Source organism: Chelmon rostratus, chromosome 12 (assembly GCF_017976325.1).
Source record: "Chelmon rostratus isolate fCheRos1 chromosome 12, fCheRos1.pri, whole genome shotgun sequence".
Lineage (NCBI taxonomy): Eukaryota > Metazoa > Chordata > Actinopteri > Chaetodontiformes > Chaetodontidae > Chelmon > Chelmon rostratus.
The window spans coordinates 23209764-23237710 of record NC_055669.1 but is presented as its reverse complement, the minus strand read 5'-3'; the positions used below and the strand labels follow the sequence as shown (position 1 = coordinate 23237710).

The window sequence follows — 27947 nt, the reverse complement described above, 5'->3', positions numbered from 1 at the left end:
CATTTTCATCACTAAAACAACCAAGAGCGACATATTCGGTCAGTGGGACGAGCTGCCAGATGTGGGTCAGCGACATGCCTGTCGAATCCTCGGCTTAACAAAGATCAGACGTGCACTGCGCGGTGGACACTGCCCACAGCTCGCGCCGCGCTCACATGCTCGCATGCGTCGGGAGCGCACAGAGGGCGCACCGGTGTCAGTTTGCTCCAGCCCCTCGTAGCGCTCGGTCGCTGCTGGTTGCGCGCAGAGGCGTCTGGCAGCAGGAATTTGGGGAGTGGAAATTCCGCTGTTACTTTCACGGCTCGCCTCGTATTTCTGACATTTCTGCTGTGGCGGTCAGTCAGTCGCTGCGATCTGAGAAAGGCGGAGAGAGAGCTGAAGAGAAATAAGGAGTAAAATCCGGAGCTCCGCTGTTGGTTTTCTCTGAATGTCGCCTAACTACTGATTTCTCTCTTTTACGTTTTTACGCTTGGAGGTACGTCCGTCGCTCCTGTTTGGCATCAGAAGTGAGAGGTTTGATAAATAATCGAGGGCGCGCAGCTGCCACTTTTGGCGAACGGAATTTTCCTTTTGACTCTTCGTCTTATTTTCTGCGTTTGGATTATTCTTTTTTTTATTCCAGGAGATGGCAAGTTGGTCCCTGACAGACGCGGGGATCTGCTGCTGAAGCTCGCAGGATGCTGGGGTCCCTACCACGACCAGATCTCTTACTTTGAGACATTTCTCCGTTATTTTTCTCTTTTGGACGTACCCTCCTCTGGACGTTTCTCCTCCTCCGCTCGCCCTTCTTTTCTTTTCCAGAATGTCTGTCTTGTACAATCTAAGGATGCGTAGTGGATTGCTATTGTTCCTTTTCTCCCAAGTCATCTTGGTTGCTTCGTTGACTCAGACCGGTAGGTGTTGACTCGTTGTGTGAATGCATGTGTCTTGACAACAGGCAGCCCGGCTGAACATTGATCCATTTTGCATCATTTTGCACCATTGTTGCCTCTCACCTGTTATTGCCTCGGCTTTCCCTGTGAGAGCACGTCCGCAGGGGCTCAAGTTAGACCATGTAAATACTGTTTTCACTGTAATTACACTAATAGATGAAAACAATGAAGGAGATTATTCAAATACACCAAAATTGTACCAAATCCGGATTACTGTCAACATGTTTCGCAATAAAAAGATGAACAAAGTGCCTTACAATCACTGCAAACTGACAATGTCTTATCACGGACACTCGAGAAGTCCCCGTGTTAAGATTTCCTCATTATAATATTAATATCACACATTTTTCTTTAAGGCTTTTTGGCGCGTCAGCCATTCAAACGCGCATTTTGGAGCTTTTGCGCGTGTCGCTACTGAAGCTTGATAAAGGCTTCAAGCGACCGAATAAATCATTCATTGAGAAAATTAAACGTAGCCATCCCGCCTGTTTGCAGGAGAAGCAGCAGCAAGCCTGCCTCACCTTAATGGGCGTAATCACACTTTATGGCAGGGATGCAAAGGAGCCGCTCTGTAGCGCACCTTCGCTAATCCCGCAGATTTCTCACCTGTTTAAGGCTGTTAGAGTTTCCTGAGGTGTGGATTTATTGTTGCAATGTGTGTTCTTTTAACATATATTTTTTTAATCTGCTGGTTGATGTTTGGATGTACGATGATCCCCAGCTGGAGGTCTTAGTATCCTCACTCCCACCCCCGCTCATGCACTTCGATCTTTACGCTTAAATGCGCCATCAAGTCACAAGTGCCGTTCAGTGCACAAAGTCCATTTCCCTCCACTAACTGACCAACTTTCTGCCTTGTCTTGCGGCGCAGATAAATGCGGGGGGAACATAGAGATTCACACCCCGGACTACCTGACCTCCCCGGGCTATCCCGGCGCATACCCGCCCTCCCAGCAGTGCGTGTGGGTGATAACAGCCCCTGAGCCCGGTCAGAAGATCCTCATCAACTTCAATCCGCATTTTGATCTGGAGGACCGAGACTGCAAGTAAGAGTTCACTCCCCACTCCCTCACTCTCTCTCTCCTCTCCTCCCACCCTCCTTTGCTCTCTCTCCTCAATCCTGCCCGGATACAGTGTGAAACTCTGCCCCCTATTGGTCAAGGAGTTCTACATCTGCTCTCAGGGACCCGGAGGATATGAGGCTGCTGGCAGTTGCTTCAGAGGAAATGGGGTTTGATGGGTTTTGTAATTCATACTTGATAAGGAGGGAGGGGGTCTCGTGTCTCTGCTCGGGGTTTTTGGCAGGAGTTTAGAGGAGAGTAAACCCAGTGAAACGCGGAGTGCACCAGCTTTTCATGGATGGAGTTCAGTTTGCTCGTTGCAGGTGATCGAGAAACTGTTTGCTTTTTGTTTGGAGTTTCCCTGTTTGTATTTGGAGGAGTTTTTCTGGTTCTGAACCTCGAGGATCTAATCTAGCTCTACAGATTCTCTGAAGCGTTGCTGTCAGGTTTTTGTAAGTTCCGGGATGTTGGAAAAAGACAAACATAAGCTGACGGTTTTGTCTGAAGTTGTTTATTTTGTCTGTCGTTTTCTTCCTTTGAGCTTGTTCCCCCACCTTTATATTTCTAACTGCAGATAAACGATAAGTTGGTTAATTGATTTGTCAGTCAGCAGAGAATTTATTCGCAATAATAATGTCTATATTGTTAATATCACTGGTTCCAGCTTGTCAAATGGGAAGATTTGCTGCTTTTCCTTGAAGACTGTTGATCTGATTATATCTACTGTGTTTCTGTTTTCTTTATAGTCAAGCGATCAGCTGATGATGATCAGCTGGCTAACAGGGCTCTGCACAGGCAGACAGGTGTTGCTTTTGGATAAAAACACTTAAAAAAAAAAAAGTTCTTGCACAACATGCGTTGTCCACACAGACGCTCAAACATGCACCACAAGTCATTCCTGCACATAATGGTGCTTTCCTGAGCGTTGCCCTAAAAAAACCTGTAAACAAGCACTCACGCTGACACACACACACACACACATAAGACCTCCTCGACCCGGAGACACACGCTCGATTGTGTGCATCCACACAACAGCCCATGTGTTGCTCTCTTCCATAAATAAGCCTGTTTTTTATGTCGGCTCCTCTGTCTTTTTTAAAAGCTCCATAAACGGCTCCTGTGTAAATCACCGCTAGCTGTCTCCCAAATGGGGTCGTCCAATACTATTGGATCATGTTTCACCACCGAGGGACCAATAAACCATTAGCGTTCCGGACAGACAGTGGATATTGTGTTTTTCAGTGGATCACGCACCTTCTTCTGTGCTGTTAGCTAACATTCAGGAAAGCTTTAACCTGGAGCCTCACTCTGTAATGACTTTATTTTGTGTGACGGCCCTGGGAGCAGTTTAAGTATGTAATAATGCTGTTTTAGTACTTAATGAAATGTAGTAAATCTTGGTGCTAAAATTTTAGACAGTGCTTGGCACTGTAGGACACCACCAACAGAGTATTATTGTCTGCTTTAATTGCTTTTCTATAGGCTAATGTGCTGGTATAAGGCAGATTTCCAAATTGCTTTTTATGTACCTGAAGAGGTTTTTCTATCTCTTCGTCAGTGTCCAGGCTCTTTTTCTATGTGATGCGACCGCTGACTTCGTCCACACACACACTTCTTAGTGAGCCAGACGGCACATATTTCCACATTTACTGCCACAGGATTTAAACCTGTGACCGCTCAGCCGCCTGGCCACCCTGCAGCCACCTTAACGTGTCATTTGACTGTTTTGTTAGGGGCCTCCGATTTGCTCGATCGGTTTCATTATTTGTTGTGTGAGTTTATGTTGGATGATGATGGGGTGTAGCTCGTAGCTCTCTGACTTGGCAGGAGCGGTGTTGTTTTTGGGAACGAGTCAAATGTTCGAAATATGCCCATTGAGCCGGGCTTTAAGCCTTTGGCAAGACCGTGGTCCCACTTAAAAATTTCCTGAGATGATATTTAAGAGTTTTATTTCGCTGTTTGATGCCACCGAAGCCAACGCCAGCTCCAAAATAAGATCCTCTCCAGTCAGTGAGGCCGTGATTGGAAGCAGCAGCAGAATGTAATGTTTTGCCTTGAACATGACGTCTCAAAGGTGGTGCGTTAACCTCTGCTGGTAGACTGACTTTCAATCCGGAGACACGCGGCATCTGTCCATCAGCAAGATACTGGCTCTACATCTGACCTTTGACCTCTGATGTCTCTGCAGAGAGGAGCGATAGAACTGGGATTTTGTGCATCATGCACCAGTGTAGCAGAGCTGAAACAACGAGATGATCAATCAATTAGGATTTTAACAGGAAATGAATCTCAATGCTGCAATCAGTTCATCTTTTAATTCCCTTTTAAGACAAACTATATCAAACATCCTCTGGTTCCAGCTTCATCTGAAAACGTCACTATTTTTTTAAACTATTTTCTGACATTTCGTTTGACGTAGGCCAAACGATTAATCAGCTAATTGAGGACAGCAATCGGCATGTTAATCAATAATGAATCGTTAGCCGCAGCCCTTCATGCAGAGCGTGACGCAGCAATGAAAACACGAGACATACAGCAGAAAGCCAACAAATGATTGGTTTAGTTTTTGATCAGTTATAAGAAAGGGTGACTTTGAATAGCTTTGTTTCTTAGCAGCAAAGCTGAAACCATGAACACCTCGTCGATGATGAAACTGAAGCGCAGTCCTGAACAGTGTGTGCTCAGCTCGACTCTCACCCAGTAACCCTCAGAGTAACTGAGCTGGTTGAGGTTCAGTAAATTTCCCAGATGGACTTTTATTGTTTTGTAGGGAAAACAAGCCAGCGGTATTTAGTTTACGGGACAGTTTCAACAACACTGGACTGACTGTCTCATTTTTAATTCAGCTACACTCTCAATTTATTGTTGGAATGACGCCCCCCCCTCCTCCCCCATCTGATAGCCTAGTCGCTGCCTGCCCATTTCTCCCAGTCCCATGATTGAATTACTGGACCAAAATGGAACAAACGTGTTCCAGTGCTGAGAAACATGTCTGCAGTCAGCTAGCCAAACAAAGAAGCCTCAGCACTGGCGTCCTCGAGCAAACACCGTCTACATTTCCGACATCTGTGTCACACAACATGCTGTATTTTCCCTGTGACCCAGGGTTTGTAATTATGATGCGTAATTACAGTGTTTTTAAAAATACTGAAATGTTTTCTGCCAGCCTGATTCATGAAGGAGGAGACTGAAACTTTGGGGGAGTTTTCTGCTAAAATTAGACGACGCACCAGTTTGGGGACAGTGACGCCTTATCAGAAGAAATAATTCCATTTAAACAACAGAGTGCAGCTTGATGTTGTCAGAAAAATGTGCTGGATCGCAAACTAGATCCAAAACAATACACTGTGGCATCTTTAAAGATGAACTTAAATGTTAAAAGGATTAGTCGGAGGTTCGTGAGGCTTTTCACAAGCTTCTGCAAAACAGCCAGTCTGGGTGATAATTCCAACGACAACCTTTTACTTCGACAAACTCTCGAGTGGCACAGTCTGCGCTCAGCGAACAGACGTTGGCGTAGACGAGGACCAGTAACACTTTCTTTCAGACACGCGAAGATCCATCGGCTCTGCCTCCCCAGCCAATCTGGAGCGGCACCAGAACAAGTCTTGTCTCGCGTCCACGTCTGAAATAGCGTGGCCGACAAAGTGAATCCCCGCGGAGCGCGGTAAAATAGAGCAGAGGCGCGGGTAAGGAACGTGCGTCGGTGGCGGGATAATTTGGGACATCGTTTTAGGAGTTGGCTGAACTGCTTCCTCCTACGCGGGGCTGCGCTGGCACAGGCTGCACCTCACACATACACGACACACACACACATAACACAGAGTCGCACACAGGCAACCAAACTTTCTGTCACTTACAGTATGCTTCATGTGCACTCTGTGGTGCTAACAGCTCTGCAACGCCGCTAACACACAGCGCTGCAACTCTGACACGCACGCAGTAACTTTAATGGGAAAGTCCAGCACACGTACCTGCTTTTGATGTAGCAGCTCAGATTTATGGATTAATTCTGGTCACTACAGGTCACTGAATATGAAAATAATGTGAATAATATATTATGACCTCCACAGCCATCAGATATCAACCCATCTGAACACGGATAGGAGACTTTGGAGTGATGCATTTTCCACCAAAAGCATCAAAGCATCAATTGAGTCTGTATCTTTGTAGAATCTGCATTAAGGAGCACTGATGCAGCTGGTCCAACCCCTCAATAAGACAATTGATGTTTTTTCCCTTTACGTTGCCACTGATCTGTGTATGTACGAGATACTTCCATCAGCTACAGTCGAGTTTTGTAGCTGAAAAATCCTTGTGTCTGAAATATCCTCACAAACTGACATTGTAAGACCCTTAAATTTTAAGTCCACTCCTAACTGGAACAGAGGTAGACGGGTCACGTCCAGGAAAAAGTGGGTACAGCAAAATGGCACAGAATGGCTGCAACGTCTGCAATGACCATCCCATGATGATAAGTAACAGCGTGTGAGGTGAGCGAGGGAGAAGCTATAAATTCCTCTACATGTGACGGAAGGACCATTTGTTCCTTATGTCCCAGGGCCGAGTGCTCCGTGATTGGTCAGAAAAAACAAGCTTCCTCAGACTGAGACACGGTCACAGGACCGACATCCCGCAGCCTGCAGTCCTCACATGAACACAAACGCACACTTCGAGGGCATTTGCACGCGTCAGCTGTGGATTTTGTGATTTCCAGTCACTTCACCCTTTCAGAGTTGATCTTACTGGGCTGATCACGATGACTTTAAAGAGCCAGTCAGGCCGCCTGGAGGGCAGTTTTTCAGTGAAGGCATGCATAACGGACGGATTAAAGATGAATAGATTGTCGGTTGTGTTGTTGTTGTTGTTGTTGGTTGATTGTTGATAATGCAGGGACGGATAGATCGATTGATTGCTAATTGGATGGTAGGCCGCACCCAGGGATGGATGGTTTTCTCTGTGATAGAGGGAGGACGAATGGATGATGGGTGGAAGGATGACAGGATTATAAAAGAGGTGGATGGACGGGTATATGAAAGAATCAACAGATGGATGGCAGAACATGAATGGATCAATGGATGGATCAGCAAATGTCACGTGATTGTTTGAATGGATAAATGGACAGAAGAATGATGTGTGATGTACCGAAAGAAGGATGAATGGATGGATCAGCTGATGGAACGACTAACAGATTGATTGATGGATGGATGAATCCCATGATGGATGGATGGATGGACGGCAGAATGAATGACGAATGCTTTGCTGGACGTTTGACCGAATGGATGGCTCAGAGAGGCAGATCAATGGGCGAGTGGGTGGAGGAGTTGTTCAGTGATAGAATGTGGGACAGATGCATGAATCATCAGATGGTGGCGGGATCGTGGGATGGAGGGATGGATTGACGAACAGTTGGATAAACTTTAGTTCCCACTACATTTCTGATGACCTCTGCTTGTGAAAGAGCCAAAACAGCCCGATCAGTTGTTTAGTCTCGTGTTTGTGCCGCCGAACACTTATTCCATTGAATCCCAGCCCTTTTTTTTTTTTCTGTGGCTTTACACTGAGTCGTTGTTTCACCAGTGGCCCTGTGTTCGGCATTCAGTCCGACTTTGCCAGTTTTAAAGAAAATAAAAGCCTCCAGATGGTTGCATTTTTCAGCTCCGCAGCGGCCGCACAAAACAGGAAGACTAAATGTGCTGCTGTCACAGAACGGTTAGCCCGTGGCTCGCTTCCAAAGGAAATCTGAGGAGCGAGCCTCCGAAATTATTTGGTTGTTTGTTCGGTGTTTTTCTTCTATTTGTTACTTTGAAGCACAGAAGCGCCGTGAGAATTAGGTCAATGAGTGATGGGTATTTGTTGTCTTTTCCTGTTTGTAGTCTGAAGGAGCAGTTGTCCTGTCTTATGTAACACGATTCAGACTTTGTCTTCTGTGTTGCGCCGGCAAATGTGCAGTTTCTCCCGTGCATTTGTTAAAACGGAGTATCTTCACAAAACCTTGACAATTTTCGGATTTAATTGGGACTGAAAAGTCGGATTTTTCCCTTTCAGTTTTGTTTCGTCTGATTTAATCCCACAGTGATTTAACAAATAACAGGATTACCAGCTTGAGCAAAAGCGATTTGAATACTCTCAGGGTTTTAATAGAACAACAGATGCACAGATCAGCATATCTCTCCCGTTTGTCATGCTGTTTCCATAACTACTACATTTCCCATGTTGCATTTGGGTCTCAGTCTGGGATTTTCTTAAAGTACTCAAACCGATGACATCAGTTCAATCGTTAAATCACTGCTGGCCATTAAGTGTGATCTTCATGGAGCGTGAGACGTTATTGAAAAGATGAAAAAGACGAGAGGAAGGGAGAGGAGAAGAGGAACGCGAGGACGAATGATGAGGAGGAGCAAGCAAAGGGAAAAGAGGTGGAGGATGAAGAGGAAGGGTACAGACAGATCAAATGACAGAGGGGCTGCGGGCTGGTTGGTGTGGTCAGTCTGATCCTGACCCCAATGACAGTGTCTCACCTCCTCCTCCTCCTCCTCCTCCTCCTCCTCCCTCAGGCTGTTCTGTCGCTTTCTTCATCCCATCACCTCCTGCAGCATCACTTTCTCTCCCCTCACCCTCTGAACTCTGTGTGCACTCCTCATGTTTTCAGCCCATTTTTTTCCTCTTCGCCACACGCTCCCTGTCTCCTCCTCCTCGATTTGGTGAAATGATGCTCGACTTTTCACAGCGTACAACCTGAAGTCGTGGCTGCGTTTTATAAAAAAAAAAAAAAAAAAGATGGAGCAAATTGCAGCCATTTCCAGAAGTTTAACATCAACTTAACTGTCTCTCTATCGGCTAAATGCTTCACTATGTTCACCAGATAGCCACTAACGTTGTCTGTTAGCCTTTGCTGGCGTCCGACTGGTTTATCGGAACTTAATTATCTGAAAATAGCCGCTCGCTTCATCCGAAAACAGAAATGTTCCTGGCCTAAGATTTATCATTTAGCTATTAGCCATGAGGCTAGCTAGCAAGATTAAGCTAGCAGCCAGACTTCATATGTTTACTATAATAAATACATTTCCATTGAGAAACTGAGCCATCCTTCTCAAGCTAATTTTTTTTATGCTCTTTTTCCATGTAATGTACATATATAGCATATATATGTATTTTATTTTGTATCTTATTATTATTATTATTATTATTATTATTATTATTATTATCATACTCCTTTTTATTCTTGCTATTACTGCTGTCTGTAGCAGCTTAATTTCCCGGCATGAAGTTCTATCCTTTTAATTTCTCTGACTTGGTCATAGTCAAAGTGAGGTTAAGCATTTTGAAGATAAGCGAAACAGAAAGTATCACCAACAAACAGCAGACTGCACATTTAAGCAGTTTGAAACATTTTATGACCCCTGTCCAATTATCACGTACCATGTAACCGTCCTGCCGCCAGGCGCCACAAGTCAGTGTTCAGAATTTATCTATCAATAAATACAACTCCTGGTTTCCACCATTTCTAGATCAGAGTAAGAATATTGGCTAACTTTCACCAGCTGACTCTTGTCTCTCAGCGGCAAATATTTGTCTAACGGACGGATGCTGAACTTTGAATCCTGCTATTGTTTCTCTTATGCAATTGTACATTGATTCGCTTTTCTAAACAATTATGGCCACAAACTCTGCTTTGTATATGAATCAGCTCACATATAAATAACTCACATACTGTGCATAGAAACGCACAGCTAAGAAAATGCACGCACGAACACACACACACACAAACACACACACACACACACAATAAAAGGAACAAATTGCTGTAAGTGTAATCAGAGCTATTGTGGATTCCCTGCTCATCAGTGAGTCGCACATAAACACACACACACTTACACACACCCTCGCGCTTTCACACACACAAATGAAAACACATGTCAGATTAGATCCTTAACGAGCAGATTAACGAGGAGAGAGTTTGGCGGGGGGGGGGGGGGGGGCAGTTAGCAGCACACACACACACACACACACACACACACAGCTGCAACCCCAGGATTTACAGGATGCTGATACACTCCAGATGTTCCTAAAGCAAAATACACGCTGTTATGCATGATAGAGGGGCATCCATCAGAGTAAACAGTTGGATTTTACAGTGACGATAAAGCTTGTTTTGAACTGTTGCTGCACACGGCTTCTATTGGCTGTTATCTTAGCTCCACACGTCTAAATCCACTGCGAACACTGGATGTACAGTAAAGCGTGAACATGACAGAGATGTCAACAAACGGATGGCTTGCTGGATTTCTGGGTTGGCTGGTTGGGTAAGTTTGGCAGATTTATCCAAAGAGGTGCAGGCGTTTGGGAGGATATTTAATGTGAGGGTGGTTGGACATGGCTTCTCTAACCCCCCCCTTCAGAGACATGCGTCACAACACTGTGCGCCATCCCTGACAAATGCACAATTTTTTGGCAAACGCGGAAGACGTTTCTTTTTATTTTACTGTTACTTTGGTCTCGGTACCACATGAAAGCAAGGAAAATGATTCATGCCCTGGTGCACGGCATGTCATGATGCAGGAGAGACTCCTAACAGTGCAGGCATTCACCAGATGTGAAGCTTCTTCCTCGGATAAGTTTTTATGCTCGCTGCAGTTTTTTACACACTCGACGACGAAGGACACCAACGCGACACCAATGATGCCGTTCAGCATGGCGTTTGTGAAGCGCTTGGCTTTCACCTCTGTTGTGGACTCCATGGGAATCTGCTTTAGACTGTTTTTCTGGACTGCAGTCCAACTGCAGCAGCTTTCACACCTCAGCTAAGCTCTCAGGGAAAACAGCCTCAGGTCCAGAAAAACCTGTCCAGTTGGCTCAAAAATGTGAAAATGGCCTCACATGAACTTTAAAGCGCTTAAAATATCTAGAAATGGACTGGATTATAGGAATTCATTACAGCTTTAATGTGATAGATAGATAGATAGATAGATAGATAGATAGATAGATAGATAGATAGATAGATAGATAGATAGATAGATAGATAAGCCTTCTTCCTTAATGAAATGTGGCCCACATGTTTCTGAATGACCCAACAGTCACAAGACACCATCCACCACTTATGAATGACATTACGTCTTTCATCTGATTCGCAAATCTTCCTCCTTGTGAACTTAAAAGACCCTTGAAGACTCAATGTCACGCCTGGGACGGGTCAGCGTCGGGAGACGGGGGTCAAACCGTGTCTTGACCTTCGCAGAGGAGGATTAGCGGCCTGTAAGGCCCAATGGCTGTTCACCAGCAGCGTGGACAATAAAGTCCTTTTGGTTCACGGCTTGTGGAGGAATGTGTTGTATCTGTCTGTGCAGAAACGCCCCAGGGTGACCTCCCATTGAGACATGGAGGTAGAAGATCCACACACACATCTTGTGGGCAGGCGGCAAACAGATTAAAGTGTGTGGGAGGCACACAAACACACACACACACACACAGTTGTGTTTCCATATCTTCTGGGGACATTACATAGACTTCCATTCATTTCCTGGAGACTTACTCCAACCGTAACACCCGAAAATTTTGTGATTTACGTTGTGGGGATTTGTGTTTTGTCCCCATAAGGAAGGCGAGTCCCCACAGCGTGACTGTGTAAGCAGATTTATGTCCACACACACATGTACACACACAACAGAAATAAAACAAATCCATACATAGATGTGACATGAATGCTGACCCAGATCTCTCAGGTCAGCCCCGCACTCGGCTAAACAAAACCTGGAGCCTTCATTTTGATTCTTCATCAATAAGACGTGCGGTTTGCTGGGTTTGTGTCTCTGAAGCTTCGTTTTATTAACTTTCAGTTACTCGGAGGAGTGCAGTGAACGCTGGAGTGACTCAGTGTTCACTGTGTCATGAGCTCTGAGCTATTTTAAAGAAGACTGCTGACTGAAGGAAACACAACAGGTTTTCAGGAAATGGGTGTGTTAGTCAAATGCTGAGAGCAAAATCATCAGTGTGTCACCACGGCATGATTTGTTCTGGTATTACATGCCGACATGATAACATAGTGCACATTAATACCAGTCATTTTTGACAAGTATCCTGTAATGAGCAGCAGTAGAGGTGCTGCTGTTTAGATCCTTTACTTAAGTAGCACAATTATATGACAATAATATACATTTATATAATAATAATATAGAATAATACCGCAATCCACCATTCTTTATCCAAGTGAAAACCCTACATCAGAGTCCTATATTATTTAAAAGGAATGAGAAATGCACCGTAACTTTTCATTTACTATCTTTTCTGTCCTCATCTTCATTATTGCTGTCACATAAATGCACCAAATAGACAGAAAACTGTAAAATAAACCAATTATGAGTTGATTTAAACTGAAAAAAAGACCAGCAAACAATGAAGAAGTAATTAAATATTCTGCCTGTGCATATGCTTACATTGAAAGTGCAATATTAGCTTGATTTATTAGCCTACTTTTTGGACAATGTTGGACAGCTTCACTCATCTTTTTAATGTAAAAACAGGTTACTTAGCAAAAGCAGGATGTCATCTTTGCGCAACATCTAGTTTTAACTCTAACGTGACGCTGAAAAACGTTTCAGATGCCGCTGCAATATGTAGCTGGTGATGCTCCCTTCCTTCTGCTGCTCATGATGCTAAAGCGTTAGCCCGCGGCTCCAAAAGCAGCGGTCCGCGAAGGACAGAAGAGCCGTTCTGGCGTTTGTGTTTGCGTGACTGAAAAAGCTAATTTGGGCAAATGTGCTTATCCGCTTTTAACTCGGTTTATTTCTCAGATGCAACTCGTTAAGTCACAACACCAGCAGGCATTTCAGCTTTAATGAAGTCACTCTCTGAAATGAAGGCTGCTTCACGTCGTCCAGATCTTTATCTTTCTACTGTATCTGCCTCCCCGTCTGTCTGTCAAGTCGACTCTCTCGTTGCCAAACCGAAGCGGTCCCTGCTGGGGTTTCTATATGTGTGTCTGAACAGAGCCAGCTAATTAATTTCACATGTTTTTTAGGGAACAAGGGAGGTGAATGCAGAGTCAGCCAGGCCTCTCCGTGAACGCAGACGTACTTGTTGAGGGTTAGCACATGTCAAAGTGCAGTGGAAGTGACACAGTGTTTATTGCTTCGCCCCCAGCTCACTTCAGGGAGGTGTGGATTGAGTGTCGTTTGACAAAAGGCCTTTTTCCTCCCAAATCTCTCAGGTGCGGCCGGAGAAGTTTCTCTGAATTCAGACCCTGAAACGCCCTCCTGTGTTTGTTTAAGCCCGACGTCGCCCCGGTGCTCTCCGGATGTGGCGCCGAGCTCACCTTGTTTCCCGTCAAACGTTGCACAGTTGCTTTGACCCCGAGAGAAACTTCTCTTCTCCCCAAAATGTCGACTTTGACTTTCCTTTTCAGCTTTTTCATATTAAACCCCACTGAGTTTGCACCAAATCTCATTTCATCCTTCAGGGTCCCTAAACAGTCTGTCTAAGAGAGAGGAGGGGGGGGACCGGCGTCCTCCTTCCCTCCTCTGTCAGATTAAGGCTTCCTAAATGAGAACAAATTCCACCTCCTCCTCGTCTCCGTTTTAATTTCCCAGCAGGATTGTGCTGCCGTGGCTTTGTATCTGCACAGCCGAGGTGAAGGATGAGGATATTCATACTTTGGCTGCTTGGCCCAATTTATTTTTTGGGAGTTCGTGTGTGTGTGTGTGTGTGTGATGTCACTCGTTTTTAAAAGGGTTTTCTTCAACGCGTCTTCTCCATTTTTGGAAGTGATCGTCATCGCTGGGTTTACCAAATAATGGATCATCTAATCAGTGTTTTGCTTGTTTTGAAATGTGTGCTTATTGCTTTTATTGCAGTCGCGGTCAAAAAATTAAACGTGTGTGGGTGGACGGGTGGCACGAGCAAGTATTTCTGAGTATGAGTGTGTGTCGCAAGTGTGTGTTGGAGAAAATGGCATCTACTGACTGCTCGTAGCGCTAATGAGCAGCTCTGCTAACACTAATGAGTCTTTTTCTTCTGTGAGGAACATTGCTTTGATGCTGACAGTGAGTTGTGGTCCTCACTTATTCAAAGGGTTATTTTAGGGTTAAGACCTGGTTTTGGGGTCAGGGTTATATTTAGATTTATGTTGGGGTAAGAACTGGGTTATAGTGAACCCTTCTGGCTTCTTGCTTGACAATCACAAGCCAAAACTCCTTGAAATTCCATTTATAATACTTATATGTGTGTTTCAAACGTGGGACTAAAGTTGTGTTCAGGTGCTCACAACCCTTATTGACACCACCCACAGGACATGAGATCCTGACCCCAGTCTCCAGTGTCAAAGTCCAAAAGCGCAGCACACTTCTGCCGCTTAGAGTAAAGTTCCCGTGTTCATAACCCAGGCAGCAGTTAAGACACAATCACAAAGCAACTGGGTAAACAAATAAACCTAATTTCGGGGAGTCAGGGTTGCACAAGCCTAACAAGTATTGCTCATTAGCAGTCATTGTGTAAATAAGCAATCTGCCGTCCAGCCATTTTCACGACTCTGTGCCAAGCAGCACTTCACATTCGCTCTACCTGCAACCATGGAGCCAAGCGCCACCCAAGAGGTTTTTAGAAAATCTTCCAGGTAAATTTCACCCTCTAGCATCCTGTCATGCATCAAACCCTCCTTTTTCATGCCACACCATCCTCTGTCCCACAATGCCTTGCAAAGCTGTGCACTTGCCATTCATTGGGACTTAACACTGTTAAGAATGAAGTTCCTCACAAGAACAGAAGTGCAAACCGGCGCACATGTGGGTGTGCTATGAATCGAAGTGAGTATTTCTGCAAACATTTGCGTGTGCGTGTGAGCAGGAAACTGACTAAGAGTATTATTTGTGGGAAGAGCTGTAGTGAGGACTCAAGTGTGTGTGTGTGTGTGTTAGAGAGAGAGAGTGTGAGTAAGGCGGCGAGAGGGAGATGATGTAGATTTTTTGATGAACACGGGGGAGGTGAGAAACGGGGAGGGATGGACTGGCGAGTGTGTGGGTGTGTGTGTGTGTGTGTGTGCGTGATGGCAGGTGGTGTCATAGTGTGTTTTCTGCTCACACACTCGAATACAACACACACACACACGTGCCATCTGTAGCCTCCCAGCAGAGCTCAGAACGACTGGTCGGACTGAGTTTATCAGCACTAAAACACCGAAACCGCTCATGTATTACAGCATCTGAATCACTGCAGCCTGCAGCTTCCTGTGTGTGTGTGTGTGTGTGTGTGTGTGTGTGTGTGTGTGTGTGTGTGTGTGTGTACTTTTTGTTTGTGGACTATGTAAATCTGCTCAGACACTTACATGCAGGGCTTGAATTGGAGACAAAAAGCTTGTCGTTAGAAGGTAAACCATTCAGTTTTAGGGTTTGGGGTTTTGGTTAGACATATAGTGGTTGTGGTAAAAGTTGCCATATATCTTGGGGGAATTATTCAGTCAAGGTTATTTCCTCATGTGCTAAAAAAAATGGGTGGGTATGTGCGTGTGCTGTAGTGGGTGGGTGTGTGTTTCAGGCTCTTCTTGTTTCACAGAGGATAAATGTAAGCGCAGCGTTTCACTGAGCAAGGCCATTGTTCTGAATGCACAATGTGGCTAATCTCTCAATAGCTTTTCAGCCTCGGTATCCTGGGTGGTGTTGAGCCCAAAGATCAACTGAATTGTAAAACACGCTGCCCTTTCACTCCCTGCACACGCTCGTCTTAAACAAGTCACAGCCACGAGCAAAAGTCTGACCTAACGTGGACACGAGGTCAGAAAACATTCTGTGACTGTTCACATATGATTTAGTTGAAATGAAGTTTGTAGCATCTGTGCATTGATAATGAGCTGCTTTGAGGGATGTTAACGCCTATAAAACTAATTTGTCATGTCACTATACTAAATTCCTGAGCATGCAGTGAGGCGTGTGTAGTGGTGTGAAAGCAGCATAATAAACAGGAAACAGGAAGTAACAGAAGAATAACTACTGTTGGCCTTTTTTTTTATTATTATTTAGTGCAGTATCTTCTTCCCATGAATAAAAAGTGACAGCAGACAGTGTTAAAGCTCTTTAAAGAATCAATGCTAAACTTCAGGTTTCGATGTCGGACCCTCAAGAATCAATCGGTCACGCGGGCAGACTCAGTTTGATAAAGGGGCATGACGCCCTCCTCCTCAGCTGCTGCAGCACACTGTCTGGATGGCATTGGCACAATCGCTCCTCTTTCAGCAGCCGAGTGCAACAAGCTCACACTGTTTTCTCGAGGTTGTCGAAAGCCGTTCTGGGTTATGAAGGAAATTGCTACGTGAAGCAGAGGTAGATGAGGCCTTCTGGGGAAAAGTGGGCTCGATCAAACTTCAACCAGTGAAAGTTTGCTTTGGGTCGATCTGAAGTGGAACGTTTCCTTTAAAGCCACTCGGTTTGTAGAGAGGTGCAAGCTTTAGGAAGAATCCTTTAATGTCTGGAGAGGAAGTTGGAGAGCAGACAGTGTTTGCACAGGCGGAGCCAGATGGAGGGAAAGAGAGGTGGATGGAATCAGTGAATGGCAGGCGGGAGAGAGGTGTGCCGCCGCTCTGCAGAAACACTGAGTCATGCCCATCTCCAGCGTTGCTTTGCGGGAGGCGAACGTAACGGCTCGAACTTCGCCCCGTAAACCTTCGAGATTCCTTCCAGATGTGTGTGCGAAGGAGTTAGCCGCGGGGGGAGCACAGCACAACACCGCGAGCATGTTAATGAGCAGCAGGGTGAGGGCGTCTGCTTATAGCTGGGAAGAAGGCGGGAAGGAATGAGGCACTGTGTGAAACTTCCCCACCTTCATCTGCATCTTATTTATTTAAAGAGGTTTTCCACCACATCGCCATTTGTTTCAAATTTGGCAACAGAGTCGCTGCTCAGCAGTCGCTGCATGTGGTCAGCGTGTACTTATCTTTGTGGGTCACTTATCAAACCGTGTGGGCGATAATGAGACATCTTAATAATTTGAGTTTTTATTGGATTTTTCGCTCTAATTAATTGGATTTATTTTTATCTGAGAGTTCCTGCAGGTGTTGCTTTTTTTCTGATTAGCTAACCACCCACGTCTTAATTTCAAATAAAGCTTGGCTTCAGCCGCTTGAAGGGTGAAGCTCACGGTGCAGCCTTGGTTACAGATGTTCAGACTTGTTGTGGAGGTTGTGCTCTGAAGAGGTTTAAACTTTCCGTTACTGAGAGCACGAATAGGACCTCTCATGCACATTCGCTTAAAAGTTAAGTTGTTATTTTGATTTAAACCTACTAAATAACAGTTCATGATGCAACTAGTTGTTGTGCTTTCTATAAAAATAGTCCTGTATGATCTATATGTTGCATTTAGCAAAAGAATTGGTTCTTGTGTCAGGATTGTCCTTTAATGCTTTATCTTTGATGTTCCATTGTAGCCTCCAGTGGTGGAAGAAGTATTCTGATCCTTTACCAAAGGAAAAGTAGAAATACCAAAGTCTAAAAATACTCAATTATAAGTAAAAGTCCTTTAATTCAAAATGGATCTTATGTATCAAAAATAAAAAATACTCATTATGCAGAATATTGAGTAGCTGAAAATCATAGAGGAGTGGTCGGTTTTTCAGCCTTGAGTAGTGTATGCTGAGATTTCTGAAAGGCCACAAAAAGCCCCACCAATCAGATGGCCGAGTCATACAGCCTGAGAGGCAAAACCAAGGGCAAAAAAAGAGCAAGTTTAAAAGTTTCCATGGAAGGAATGAATCGATTTGGTGTATTTTCTGTCAGGTGGTAGCACAGAGTTGCAATCTGCATGCAATCTCTAGATTTGTAGTTGAACCAGCACTTCTTCGAGATGCATCACTCATTTCGTACGTCTCCCGACCCTCCCTTTCACCCCCTGCTCCTGTTTGCTTTCCAAGTTTGACATTTGGTCCACTTGCACTTACTGTTCTGTACATCACCGTGGCGACGGGTGCCAGCTAATAGCCTCAGATGTTAATTTAAACATCTGCTGCTGGCCCGCAGATGGAGCGCCGATTTGTTTTGCCCTTGAGCAAGGCATTTGCCACGGACAGCTGCATTTGGAGGGCATGAGTAGCCGGTGTGGTTAATGAGTGATGTGAGGGGGTGGAGAGGAGGCTGCAGGGCTGCAGACTGAGACTCTCTCCTTAACTAGAGTGTGAAGAGATGGACCCACTTCATTAAACGTCCTGTCTCTGTAAACACCGACCGCCTGCAGGACTGGCTGGAGTGAGTGAGTGCAGCCATCTGCACACACACTCATACACTTTTCCTCCATCTCTCTCCCCATGGCTCTTATTTTATGAGCCTCTGCAAGACGTTGCAGGGAGGGGAGAGGAGGTGGAAGCTTGATGCTATGAATAATAACGCCGCCACCTAAACATCACCAGCAGCACTAAGACTTTACAAGCGAGCTCTTAAGTCCGTTTCTCGGCGGGCATGTAAAGCTTTCTGCGAACGCACGGAGAGGCCAAGAGAAGCATAAAGTCAGAGACGGAGAGAGAAAGAACAGGTTTTCTACACCTCCGGCTCAGAAACCTCGATTTAAACATGGAAAACATTGTTTATGCCCTCAGCTGTCGGCGCTGCTGATACATAATGTGCGTAAACAGACTGGCCTCAGAATCACTGGATGCTTGACAATGCGGAAACTTAACAAATGTTTTCTGAATTGTTCATGTATTTTAATCTAGTTTGATGTCCGTGTTTTCATTGGCTGCGGCTGCAGCAGTCATGTGCAGGTTGACGTTGGTTAATGAATGCAGGATGTCGAAGGATGGAGCTTAAATGTTTCTGCATCGTTGCAGGTTTGGGCTCTGCTGCTGCTGCTGCCGATGATGTTGACTTTCATTTCTATTCATTGTTTATGCAATTTTAATTGTGTGTTTGCTACCTGCAACTGCTGCCTTAAGAGCGTGTTAGATGCTACTGCAGTGATCAGGTTTCTCTCTAATGGAAACATGTTTTTGCTCGTGAAAATCTTCAAATGTTTAAAAGTCTGCTTATTTAGGGACGTCTTGGCGACCTTTAGTTCCCTCTCTCTACACCATGTTTCCTGTCTGTGCATTCACTGTAATAAAGGCAAAAGAAAGGAATCATCTTCTAAAGAACCTATTTACACCTTTAGAAATTAGGCTTCTGTGGATTAGACCTTTTCCAAAATGTGCTTTTGGAAAAAGACTTCACAATCAGGACACTGTGTCCACATCTTCCACTGCTCAAGGCCTGAGGAATTTCCAGTGAAAGAGTCACAAAATAAATGACCACATTTCTATTTACAAACCTAAAATAAGCAAATACTCAGTTACATGTTCGTGCTGAGTGATATTCTGGAGCTCCGTCTGTCTACCTGCTCTCCGTCGGCCACATCGAGAAACAAAAACCTCCGACTCCAGACGTCTGTGAGAGATTTGAGGGAGAAAAACATGTTTCCCACGTCAATGTCATGAAGAGGCTCTTTGAAAACCGCCACCTAACAAGCTGTCTGTCTGCATGCTAACGTTGTTAGGAACCTCGGCGGTCAACTGCTGGATTCCTTCAGTCTGAGACAAGCTGACTGTCTGAGCTTCAGTCCAGACCTGAAGTCTCTCAACTCAGCTGCACTCTGAGTCTGTGTTCCTGTAGAGGATGGACTCGTTAGACACACATTCTCACCTGCGAGTCGTGTCTAAGGCATTTTTTTGATATGCTACCCATCTTCCTCAGGAAAACTCTCTGTTCTCTTGTCAGAGCGGTCAGAGGACGGGCTCGGCTTCAGTGCAGAGACCCGAAGCTGGTATGGATTATCTGTCTCGCCCAAGGACGCCCCGGCTGACGTGGGCACTCCGGTCCTGCTTCTCTCAGCTTTAGATACTCTGCAGGCAAAGTTGTTTCCACAGCTGCCTGCGAGAGGAAGACGCTTGTTATATCATGCAACAAGTTCTGTATTTCAGACTTTATTTGTGTAGCGCTTGTCCAAACAGTGAGACAGTGCTTTCAGACGGCATGGCAATAATAACAGACAAATGTCTAAACAAGACGGATGGCAGATGTGAAAAACATGGCAAGAGAATGCAAACAAAACACTTAAAAGCAGCTCCGCGAGGACGGTTTGGTGTTGATTTACGTGTTCCACGTAAGATGTTCCAGACTCTTCATGTGTGAGGTGTCGCAAACCGCATCGAACTGATTTTCCCATCCTGACAGTCAGAGGGGACGTCTGAGACTGCGTCAGGTCTGATGGTCAGCACAGATGATCTGCTCGGAGTCTTTGCGGTCTGATCATAACCATGTGCAACATTTTCGGATGTGTGCCAGCTGCCACTTCACAGTCAATTCCTACATTTCCCACAGTCACTCAATGGGCTCACAGGCTCAATTCCATTTTGGTCTATTGGTTCAACTGGCAAAAAATGGTCTCTGTTTCTTCAGCAGTGAATTTCTCCTTGAAGGATTGTTGAACATAAAGATATGATATGACGTGGGGGCTGACATTTACCTGTATTTTACCTTATTTAGAGGACCACACTCTTATATAGCTGCTAGAAATAAATGTATGCACATTGTTGGCCACCTGCGAGTGAAACAAACCAGAGCAAACAATAAAAGGAAGCATAAAAACCTAAAATAATATTCATCATCTTTTCCTCACAGTGCAGTGGTTCCCTAAGTGGTTATAAGGTAAATCTGAGGGATTCACAGCATGGAAAAATAAGAAAAACATCATTTAGCAAAAACAGTCTCACCTCTGCGTCCATTTAGTCACCGCTCTGGCCGCTGCTCCAAAGGGCGAATCTTAACAAATCTTCCCTTTGTTTTTGTGAAATACTGCACAGTTTTCATCTAAAAACTATTAAAATGAAACAATCTGACAAAGGGAGCATAACTCTGTGGCTGAACTGCTCAGAGCTCGGCATTGATAAGCTATGGTTATGTTTTTCGCTGCAGTGTGGAACCTGTATAATCAGTTCATTCGTCATGAACTCTCCCTGCACCTCAGCATGCTCCCTATAAACGATGTGAATCCTCCACAGGCTCTGATTCAATCAGCCACAGAGAGAGCACGAGGGGAGGGGTTTACCAAGGCACTGACACACTCATACAAACACACACTTTCCAGTTACTTGCACTTGAAAGTGCACTCATATTAAAGTGAATACTTTGCAGAACGTATGTGCAGCACACACAAAGCAAACACATGAAGTACGTCTGCAGGCGCCACGCATAATGTTTCGCAGAGGTCACAAACAAACAGCCTTCACTTCCAGAGCACACGCTCACACGCACTTGAGATGTGGTGAAGCGGACAGTGGGTGGACAGAGGGGTGTCGGCAGGTAAAGGATGAGGTGCTGCAGCGGCGGTGGGAGGTCCACACAGACAGCGGAGACTGATGAAGTCTCTCATTGAGCTCAGAGGGATCCTCAGAGCCTCCCAGCGCTTCACGCAGCCATGTGTCGCCGTCTCGCTCTCTCTCCGCCTGTCCATCCCCCACCCTCCTTCCTAAATCTGATGTTTCTTCTCTTTTACTTAACACAGAGCTGCTGTTTTCCTATCAGCGTGAAACGCGAAGGAGCATGCACACAAGCTCATGTTTCACTTTAGACCAGTGGAAGCAGCGTGGAACAAAATATGTGATCAGATATCTTGCTTGTGTGAAAAAATATGATGTTCTCTAAATGTGCACATGATCTGGAGGCACACAAGTGCCTTGTTCTCAAAGATTAAACGTACCTTACATCAAATTATCTGCGACATCTCTGAGATAATATAACCACAGATATTGATCTTTTCATCATGCAGAAGATGGTGGAGAAGCAGATGTTGGTGCCCCCCCTGCATGCATTGAATAATTCACCGTTCAGCTGCTGAATCCGAGAATTTTCTTCACTGTAGCAGTCTTCACTGTGTCCTGCAGCAGCAGCAGCTACAAGGACAGCAGGATGAAACGCTGCAAACAAAGCAGATCAGATGACCAGACTGGCATTTGGGGAAACGCCTCAATCTAGTCAAAATCAGGAAGCACTCAGTGTCAGCAAGACATGTTTGAGAAAAACAGATGACATCCTTTTTTTGTGGTTGCAGGGCGGGCGCGTCTTTTTAGCTTCACTCGCAGTTTGTGACAAAGAGTTCAGGGATTATGTTCAAGAATAGAAACAGTTATTTAAACAGTAAGTGTTCGCAGTGCATGCTCATACATGATGACAGTTTTTGTAAATATGCCCTTTTACGGCAAGAAAGTCGCACTAAGAACTCAAAGCACTGCGTTTTCATAAAGCCGAGGGACTTGCAAGAAGTAGATTTAGGAAAGAATAGTCGGTATTAATGCAACAGCAGCAAAGAAATCCTAACCTTTATTCTCTAGGATGTCGAAAGCTTCAACATGTCTGATCCTACACTTCCCATAATGCAACTTGATGGTGTCTTCCTCCATTGCTTCCAGTTTGGAACACCAGCTTTTTGTTAAACATCTCTGGTAAATTGACTTTCTCATGTAAAATCAGTGGAATGCCTGTTTAAATTGCATCGCCGCTAATCACAGAATAGCTAATTACCTTTTAGAAGAGGCTTTGGACAGATAAATCAGGCTCAGACAGAACAGTTCCTCATGCATATGTTCAGCAGCTGTGTGCATTCAAGCAAAGACTCATGAAACACTGTAGAAGGAAGGAGCACCAGTGCCCAGTAATCCACTGGGGCAGGTTAAAATCAATTATGAGCTCATCCAAAGATCAGCCCATCTGTTCTGCAAAGCGTAAACCTGAACCTGCGTCTCCTCTCGTCTCCTACAGGTACGACTACGTGGAGGTGTACAACGGAGGGGACGAGCTTTCGCCCATGTTGGGGAAGTTTTGCGGGAAGATCGCGCCGTCTCCGATCATCTCCAGCGGCAGCCAGCTCCTCATCAAGTTCGTCTCCGACTACGAGACACACGGGGCGGGGTTCTCCGTTCGCTACGAGGTCTTCAAGACAGGTGTGTAGTGGTCTGCGGTGTCATGATGTAACCGAGTGAAAAGCCTAAACGAGAACAGAAGCGGAGCTGCGATCGCTCTGCTGTTTTCTACACGCTCGGCTGAACTACGACTGAATTTAAATTGGCTGTTTTCCATGAGGCGATTCATCACATTCAGCCAAGTTTCCACAGGTCGGTTCTGTAGGTTCTGGATTGATGTCATGCATCACCGTGCTACACATGATGAAAAATAAGCAGCGATAGATACTTTTTTTTGCATTTTTATGTGTTTCGTGAGGCTGGCAGCTTGGTCGATGGAAGGAGAGGATGGTAACAAAGCAAGCGGACTGAAAGTTTTGGTATTTCCTGTCCTCTGTGATTTAAAGTGATGTCATAAAACCTGGTTTTTATTTGCAGAGTTTTGGCGTTGTACTCGTGAAGTTAACTGATGAGATTTGGGAGTACGGCGACGTCACTGAAAAGATGTCTGACAAGGAGAGAAGCATGATTGCACAGAATGGGATCAGTACCTAATTGTTAAATGCATCTTGACAGTGCCAGTAATATGATAATAATCACAAAGACAAAACAAGGAAAGGTCCTGGGATGCTGCACCTGCGGGCACCATCAGCACCTGCACTTCCAGCAGCTGTTATTATTCCCCAAACTCTTGCTTGTTAGCTTCCGTTACACTTCATAGATTTACTTCCTGGTTCAACGTTAGCCTTGCATGCTGTCACGGCAGGGGTGGTGCTGGTTAAATCATTTGTTCTAGCTCTGCTCTCACTCTGTCTCTCCCCTGGAGGCTCATATTAGGTTAAACCCGCCCTCTTCTGATTGACAGTCTGAAATAACAAATGATAACCTGTGACTGTGTCCATACTTAGCAATGAGGGATTACTGCTGATATTTTAGGTGTGCTCACTATCAGTTTTATATCCAAATAATGCAAGATAATCTGGGTAAATATCTGGCTACTATACAATCTGTGTGATCACCTGACTGCTTGTTTCTAAGACAAAATGTAAAAAATCGTCATTATAAACACATTTTGCAAGCAGCAAAGCACCTTTTTTTTTTTTTTTAATGTTTGACTAAAACACTAAACAGGATCCTAAAATAACCTTCCAGAGAACATAGCTAAAAATGTTTCCACACTGTTGTCCAAGGTTGTCCAAACAACCTGAGCTGAACCTCTGGTACACTGACCTCTAAGCTGCAACTTAAATAAACTCAAAGACCCAGAATTCCATTGGAGGAACAGCGAGTCCCAGCGAGGGCAGGATGCTAGCAGGATAGACCTACATAAACACAGCCCGTCAACAAAGGAACCTTGCTCCCGTGTCCTACATTTGTATTTGCTCTTCCCTCTCGGGTCCACTTGAGCGGCTGCCAAACAGTGAGTCTCCTGTGACCACTTCGGTTTCCACCAATGGGGGCTGGAGATAAATCAGATAAAAAAAAGGGAACAGAGGTTTACGTGAGGCTGCTCTTCTTTTTTTGTTTGCACCCCTGAGAGCAATAACCATTCACAGAATCACAGGATCCAGGAATAACAATCCCCAGGTGGACTTGCGTTGAAAATGACTGCATTGTAATATGAAAAATGGATAGGCAGGTGCTTTTCTGTACTTAAATGAAGAGCAAGGCAGTAATATGAGGAGGGTTAGGGGGCCCGGTTCATGCTGGAGCTCTGTACTGCCGTCTGTTCTCTCTAAACTACAAAGTATGGCCCTGCTTCTGATACACCTTTCAAATCTGCTTGTATCGACTTTAATTTCAGGGCGCAAATGGAGCCGTGACTGATGAATGACAGGATGTTATTAGAAAGTCAGTGTAATAAATCTTTAAAAGTGGGTCGGCAGAGGATCAGCTCTGAAGGAATGTTGGCCCTGGTGGGATTTTGTAAAGATATAGTTTCCACGTAGATGTGTGATGATTTATATTTGAGCTTTGATCGTTAATATAACGATCAAGCTGGGATTTATTATATATTCGCAGTACGGTCTGGGCCTGTGTGCCATTTCCTTCCAGAAAAGTTCCATCTTCAGGTCGTTTTTTCATGGAATAGATGGTGGCGAAAGTTTTGAGATCTCTCAGAACGGGGGTAAAGCATCAGTTTAAATAGGTAAATGAAATTCAAGGCGTCAGCTCTTCCAGCTCCAGTTCCTCTTGTGGTAATTAGCCAAAAACCCGGACAAATAAAACCAAATTCATCTGCAAAGCTGCAGCCAAGTGAGAGAATATTTTGTTTGCAATTTGAGTGAGCCGCCCCTTCAAGCAGGTGGCTCCTTACGTGACTTTGAAGGTCTAGAAATATTGAATAGTTGAAGAGTCAAAGTCTCACCACGAGGTCCATTTAGTAGCTGTTAGAGACTTCGATCACACTGTCATCCTCAGCATTTCACCCAGTTTTCACGGGATTATGCATTATGATTTTTTTGCATTTAAAAATTTACATCCTTTATGTCATGTCTGTGTGTCTCTGCATGCCGCCGCTGCCGCTGTCCCACCTTGTGTTAGAGAAACACTGCGACCATTTTCCTGTTGTTGTTCAACACGTCTGGCTGCTGCCTCCTCGCTACCAGTTTCTGTTCTGCTGCAGGACAGACGCTTCAGAAAGAGCTGTGTGTGTGTGTGTGTGTGTGTGTGTGTGTGTGTGTGTGCGTGTATGTGTGTGTGTGAATTATTATCTTTTGCATGTTTTTGTTTGTCTTGTGTTGCTATGTGCCTATATTTATCTGTCTTTGCAATGCAGTGTGTATATCTGGCTTCTAGTGTGTGTGTGTGTGTGTGTGTATGTTGTACGTGTGTGTGTGTGTGTGTGTGTGACAGGTGCACGGGACCCCAGGCTCATTTAGCTAATGGGCTGTTTGTCCTTGGAGGCAACAGGGGTGACCTGCAGATGAGATGGATGCTCTGGCATCGAAGAGGGGCTTTGAAACTAGGACAGCATGTGTGTGGGGGAGTCCGCGTGCGTGTGTGTGTGTGTGTGTGTGTGTGTGTGTGTGTGTGTGTGTGCGTTGGCCTCAATATGGGTCCTCTACCCTCTAACAAGTTAAAAACAGCACTCGTACTCACTCAGGTAATCCCCCTGCCATGTTGCCGCCTCCCTTCTTGCCACATTTAAAGTCCATTACAGTCAGAGCGGCATATTGAAACTCGCTGCTAAATGGATCCGCTGTTCTGGTTAACACTCTGTGAGACCCCCCCTCTTTGTCTCTGTGGTACCAAATCTCTCTGTTTTTATTCTTTGATCTCAGAACAGTTGTTTTTTGCATCTAACAGTGTATCAGATAATGAACCTTGAAGTATCAGAGCAACACAATTTGTCAAAAATGACACAATTTTCATTTATGTGCAATTTTTAAGTAAGTTTGAAGACATAAAACGCTTAATATGATAAACTGTGAAAACTCTTATCAGCCCTTACTTAAATATATAGTGTGTGTGTTTCTGCTGCTGCAGAGTTCCTGTGTGTGTGATGATTCATTGCTCAGTCAGGTGTTACTGTTCACCTGCGAGCTCTTCAAGAGAGCTCCGGATGTTCCTGACACCCGCCTGTTTGCCCAGTAGCCGGTCCGCTAAATATTTTTCTTGTGTGTGTTTTTCCGACACTCGTGAAGTTTGCAGGATCAGAGTTTCCACCTGCAAACACAGCAGCGTCGGCTGTTTGTCCAAAACGCTAAAAATGACCATGTGTTTACGCTGCTCTTGTGGTCATGCAAGCAAAGCCCGTCCCCTCTCAGTCTGAAGAAAACGTCCGGGCGGACGGTCGGTCACGCGAAGAATTTCACTTTAAAACCAGAAGCTGGTTTCTTGTAACCACGGCGACCAGATTTACAGCTTCCACTGATGACCTCATGCCGTCTGTATTTCTGGGAAGGTGGGAATTTGAATAACCCCGAGGAGTTTGTGTTTTAGACACATGGTGGATTCTTTTAAAGGCTTATTCTGATTTTATGACAAACAAGTATTTTCATTTAAAATAAAAGGATAATGTAGTCAGAGTTCTTTGAAACAGCACTCAGACGATTTAGGAAAAGAAAATAGAACTGTAGAGTTAATTTGATAAATACAATGAGACTTAGTTTGGCCTCTACATCCCTCGTTCAGTCCCAGTTTCTTTACCTCCGTCTCCTTCCTCCCCGTCTGTCATTACGATGAGAAAACCCCAGAACACCACCGCAAAAAGCCGTCACCCTTGTTCAGATGACAAGCTCTGTTTGGCCTTAAAGGCAGCGCTTGGCGAAAGTGGGTAAATCTCTGTCTAATGAGCGCCGGGCTGCAAAGCTCCTGCACATCAGCCTCTCATAACCATAACCATAACTCCACCCTCCGCTGGCCACAGAATACAGATCATCTATAAATGAGAGCCCTCCTCAGCATCCTGGAACTATATTTGCCCTGATTCTCCGCTTTTATTGCAGGTTTTCAAAGCAGAAACACATGTCTCGGCGGTTTCGTCGACAGGGGGGGGGGGCTACGTTTGATTGAAGGGCCGTTGATAAAAAAGATGAAGCAGAGAAAGATGGACGAGCCAGCGAGAGATGAGAACAATGCACCGTGTTGTTTGAGGAAGGAGCAGGCTGGTGTCAGTCACACGACACAGTAACAGAGACGCTACATGCGACCTCTTCGGACAAACACTCGCAAATATGCAAACACGCCGCCACATGTGCGATCCGTTCAAAGGGCAGTTCTGTCTTTTTGAGACACCGACGACGCCAGCAAAGTGATGCTTTTGGCTTAATTTGCAACTTTCTCACAGATTAAATCAAATGTAGTTGACAGTTCAGCCACAGGCTCAGGAACAAATGGTTTCTTTTTAGTGTGGATTCAGGATTTCGTAGCATTTTCTTTTCTTTATGCACTTACTTACTTACTAGCCTGGTCGAAGGTATTTGGCCTCTCAATGCTTTCTCGTTTGCAACAATGTAGGTTTAATGTTTTGTTGATGCAGCGGTTTGCAGGAAGTCAGCAATTTATTCAACTTCTTGGATGTTTACGTTCTCGTCCTCGGATCAAACGAGG

At 44.9% G+C, this 27947-nt stretch overlaps 1 protein-coding gene across 4 annotated transcripts in view; it reads left to right on the top strand.

The window, feature by feature from the left end:
• The first annotated feature begins 224 nt into the window (after nucleotides 1-224).
• LOC121614694 (neuropilin-1a-like) overlaps nucleotides 225-27947 on the top strand; it is a 77955-nt gene continuing 50232 nt past the window's right edge. For 2 of the 4 annotated variants that reach the window (XM_041948699.1, XM_041948696.1), the window contains exons 1-3: nucleotides 225-893; nucleotides 1804-1978; nucleotides 22753-22934. In XM_041948699.1, the coding sequence (XP_041804633.1) occupies nucleotides 803-893; nucleotides 1804-1978; nucleotides 22753-22934 (448 nt within the window). In that variant the 5' untranslated portion in view covers nucleotides 225-802. Of the gene's footprint in view, nucleotides 894-1803; nucleotides 1979-2220; nucleotides 2317-22752; nucleotides 22935-27947 lie in introns of those variants that run through there. The other 2 variants (XM_041948698.1, XM_041948700.1) reach the window with 2 other exon arrangements.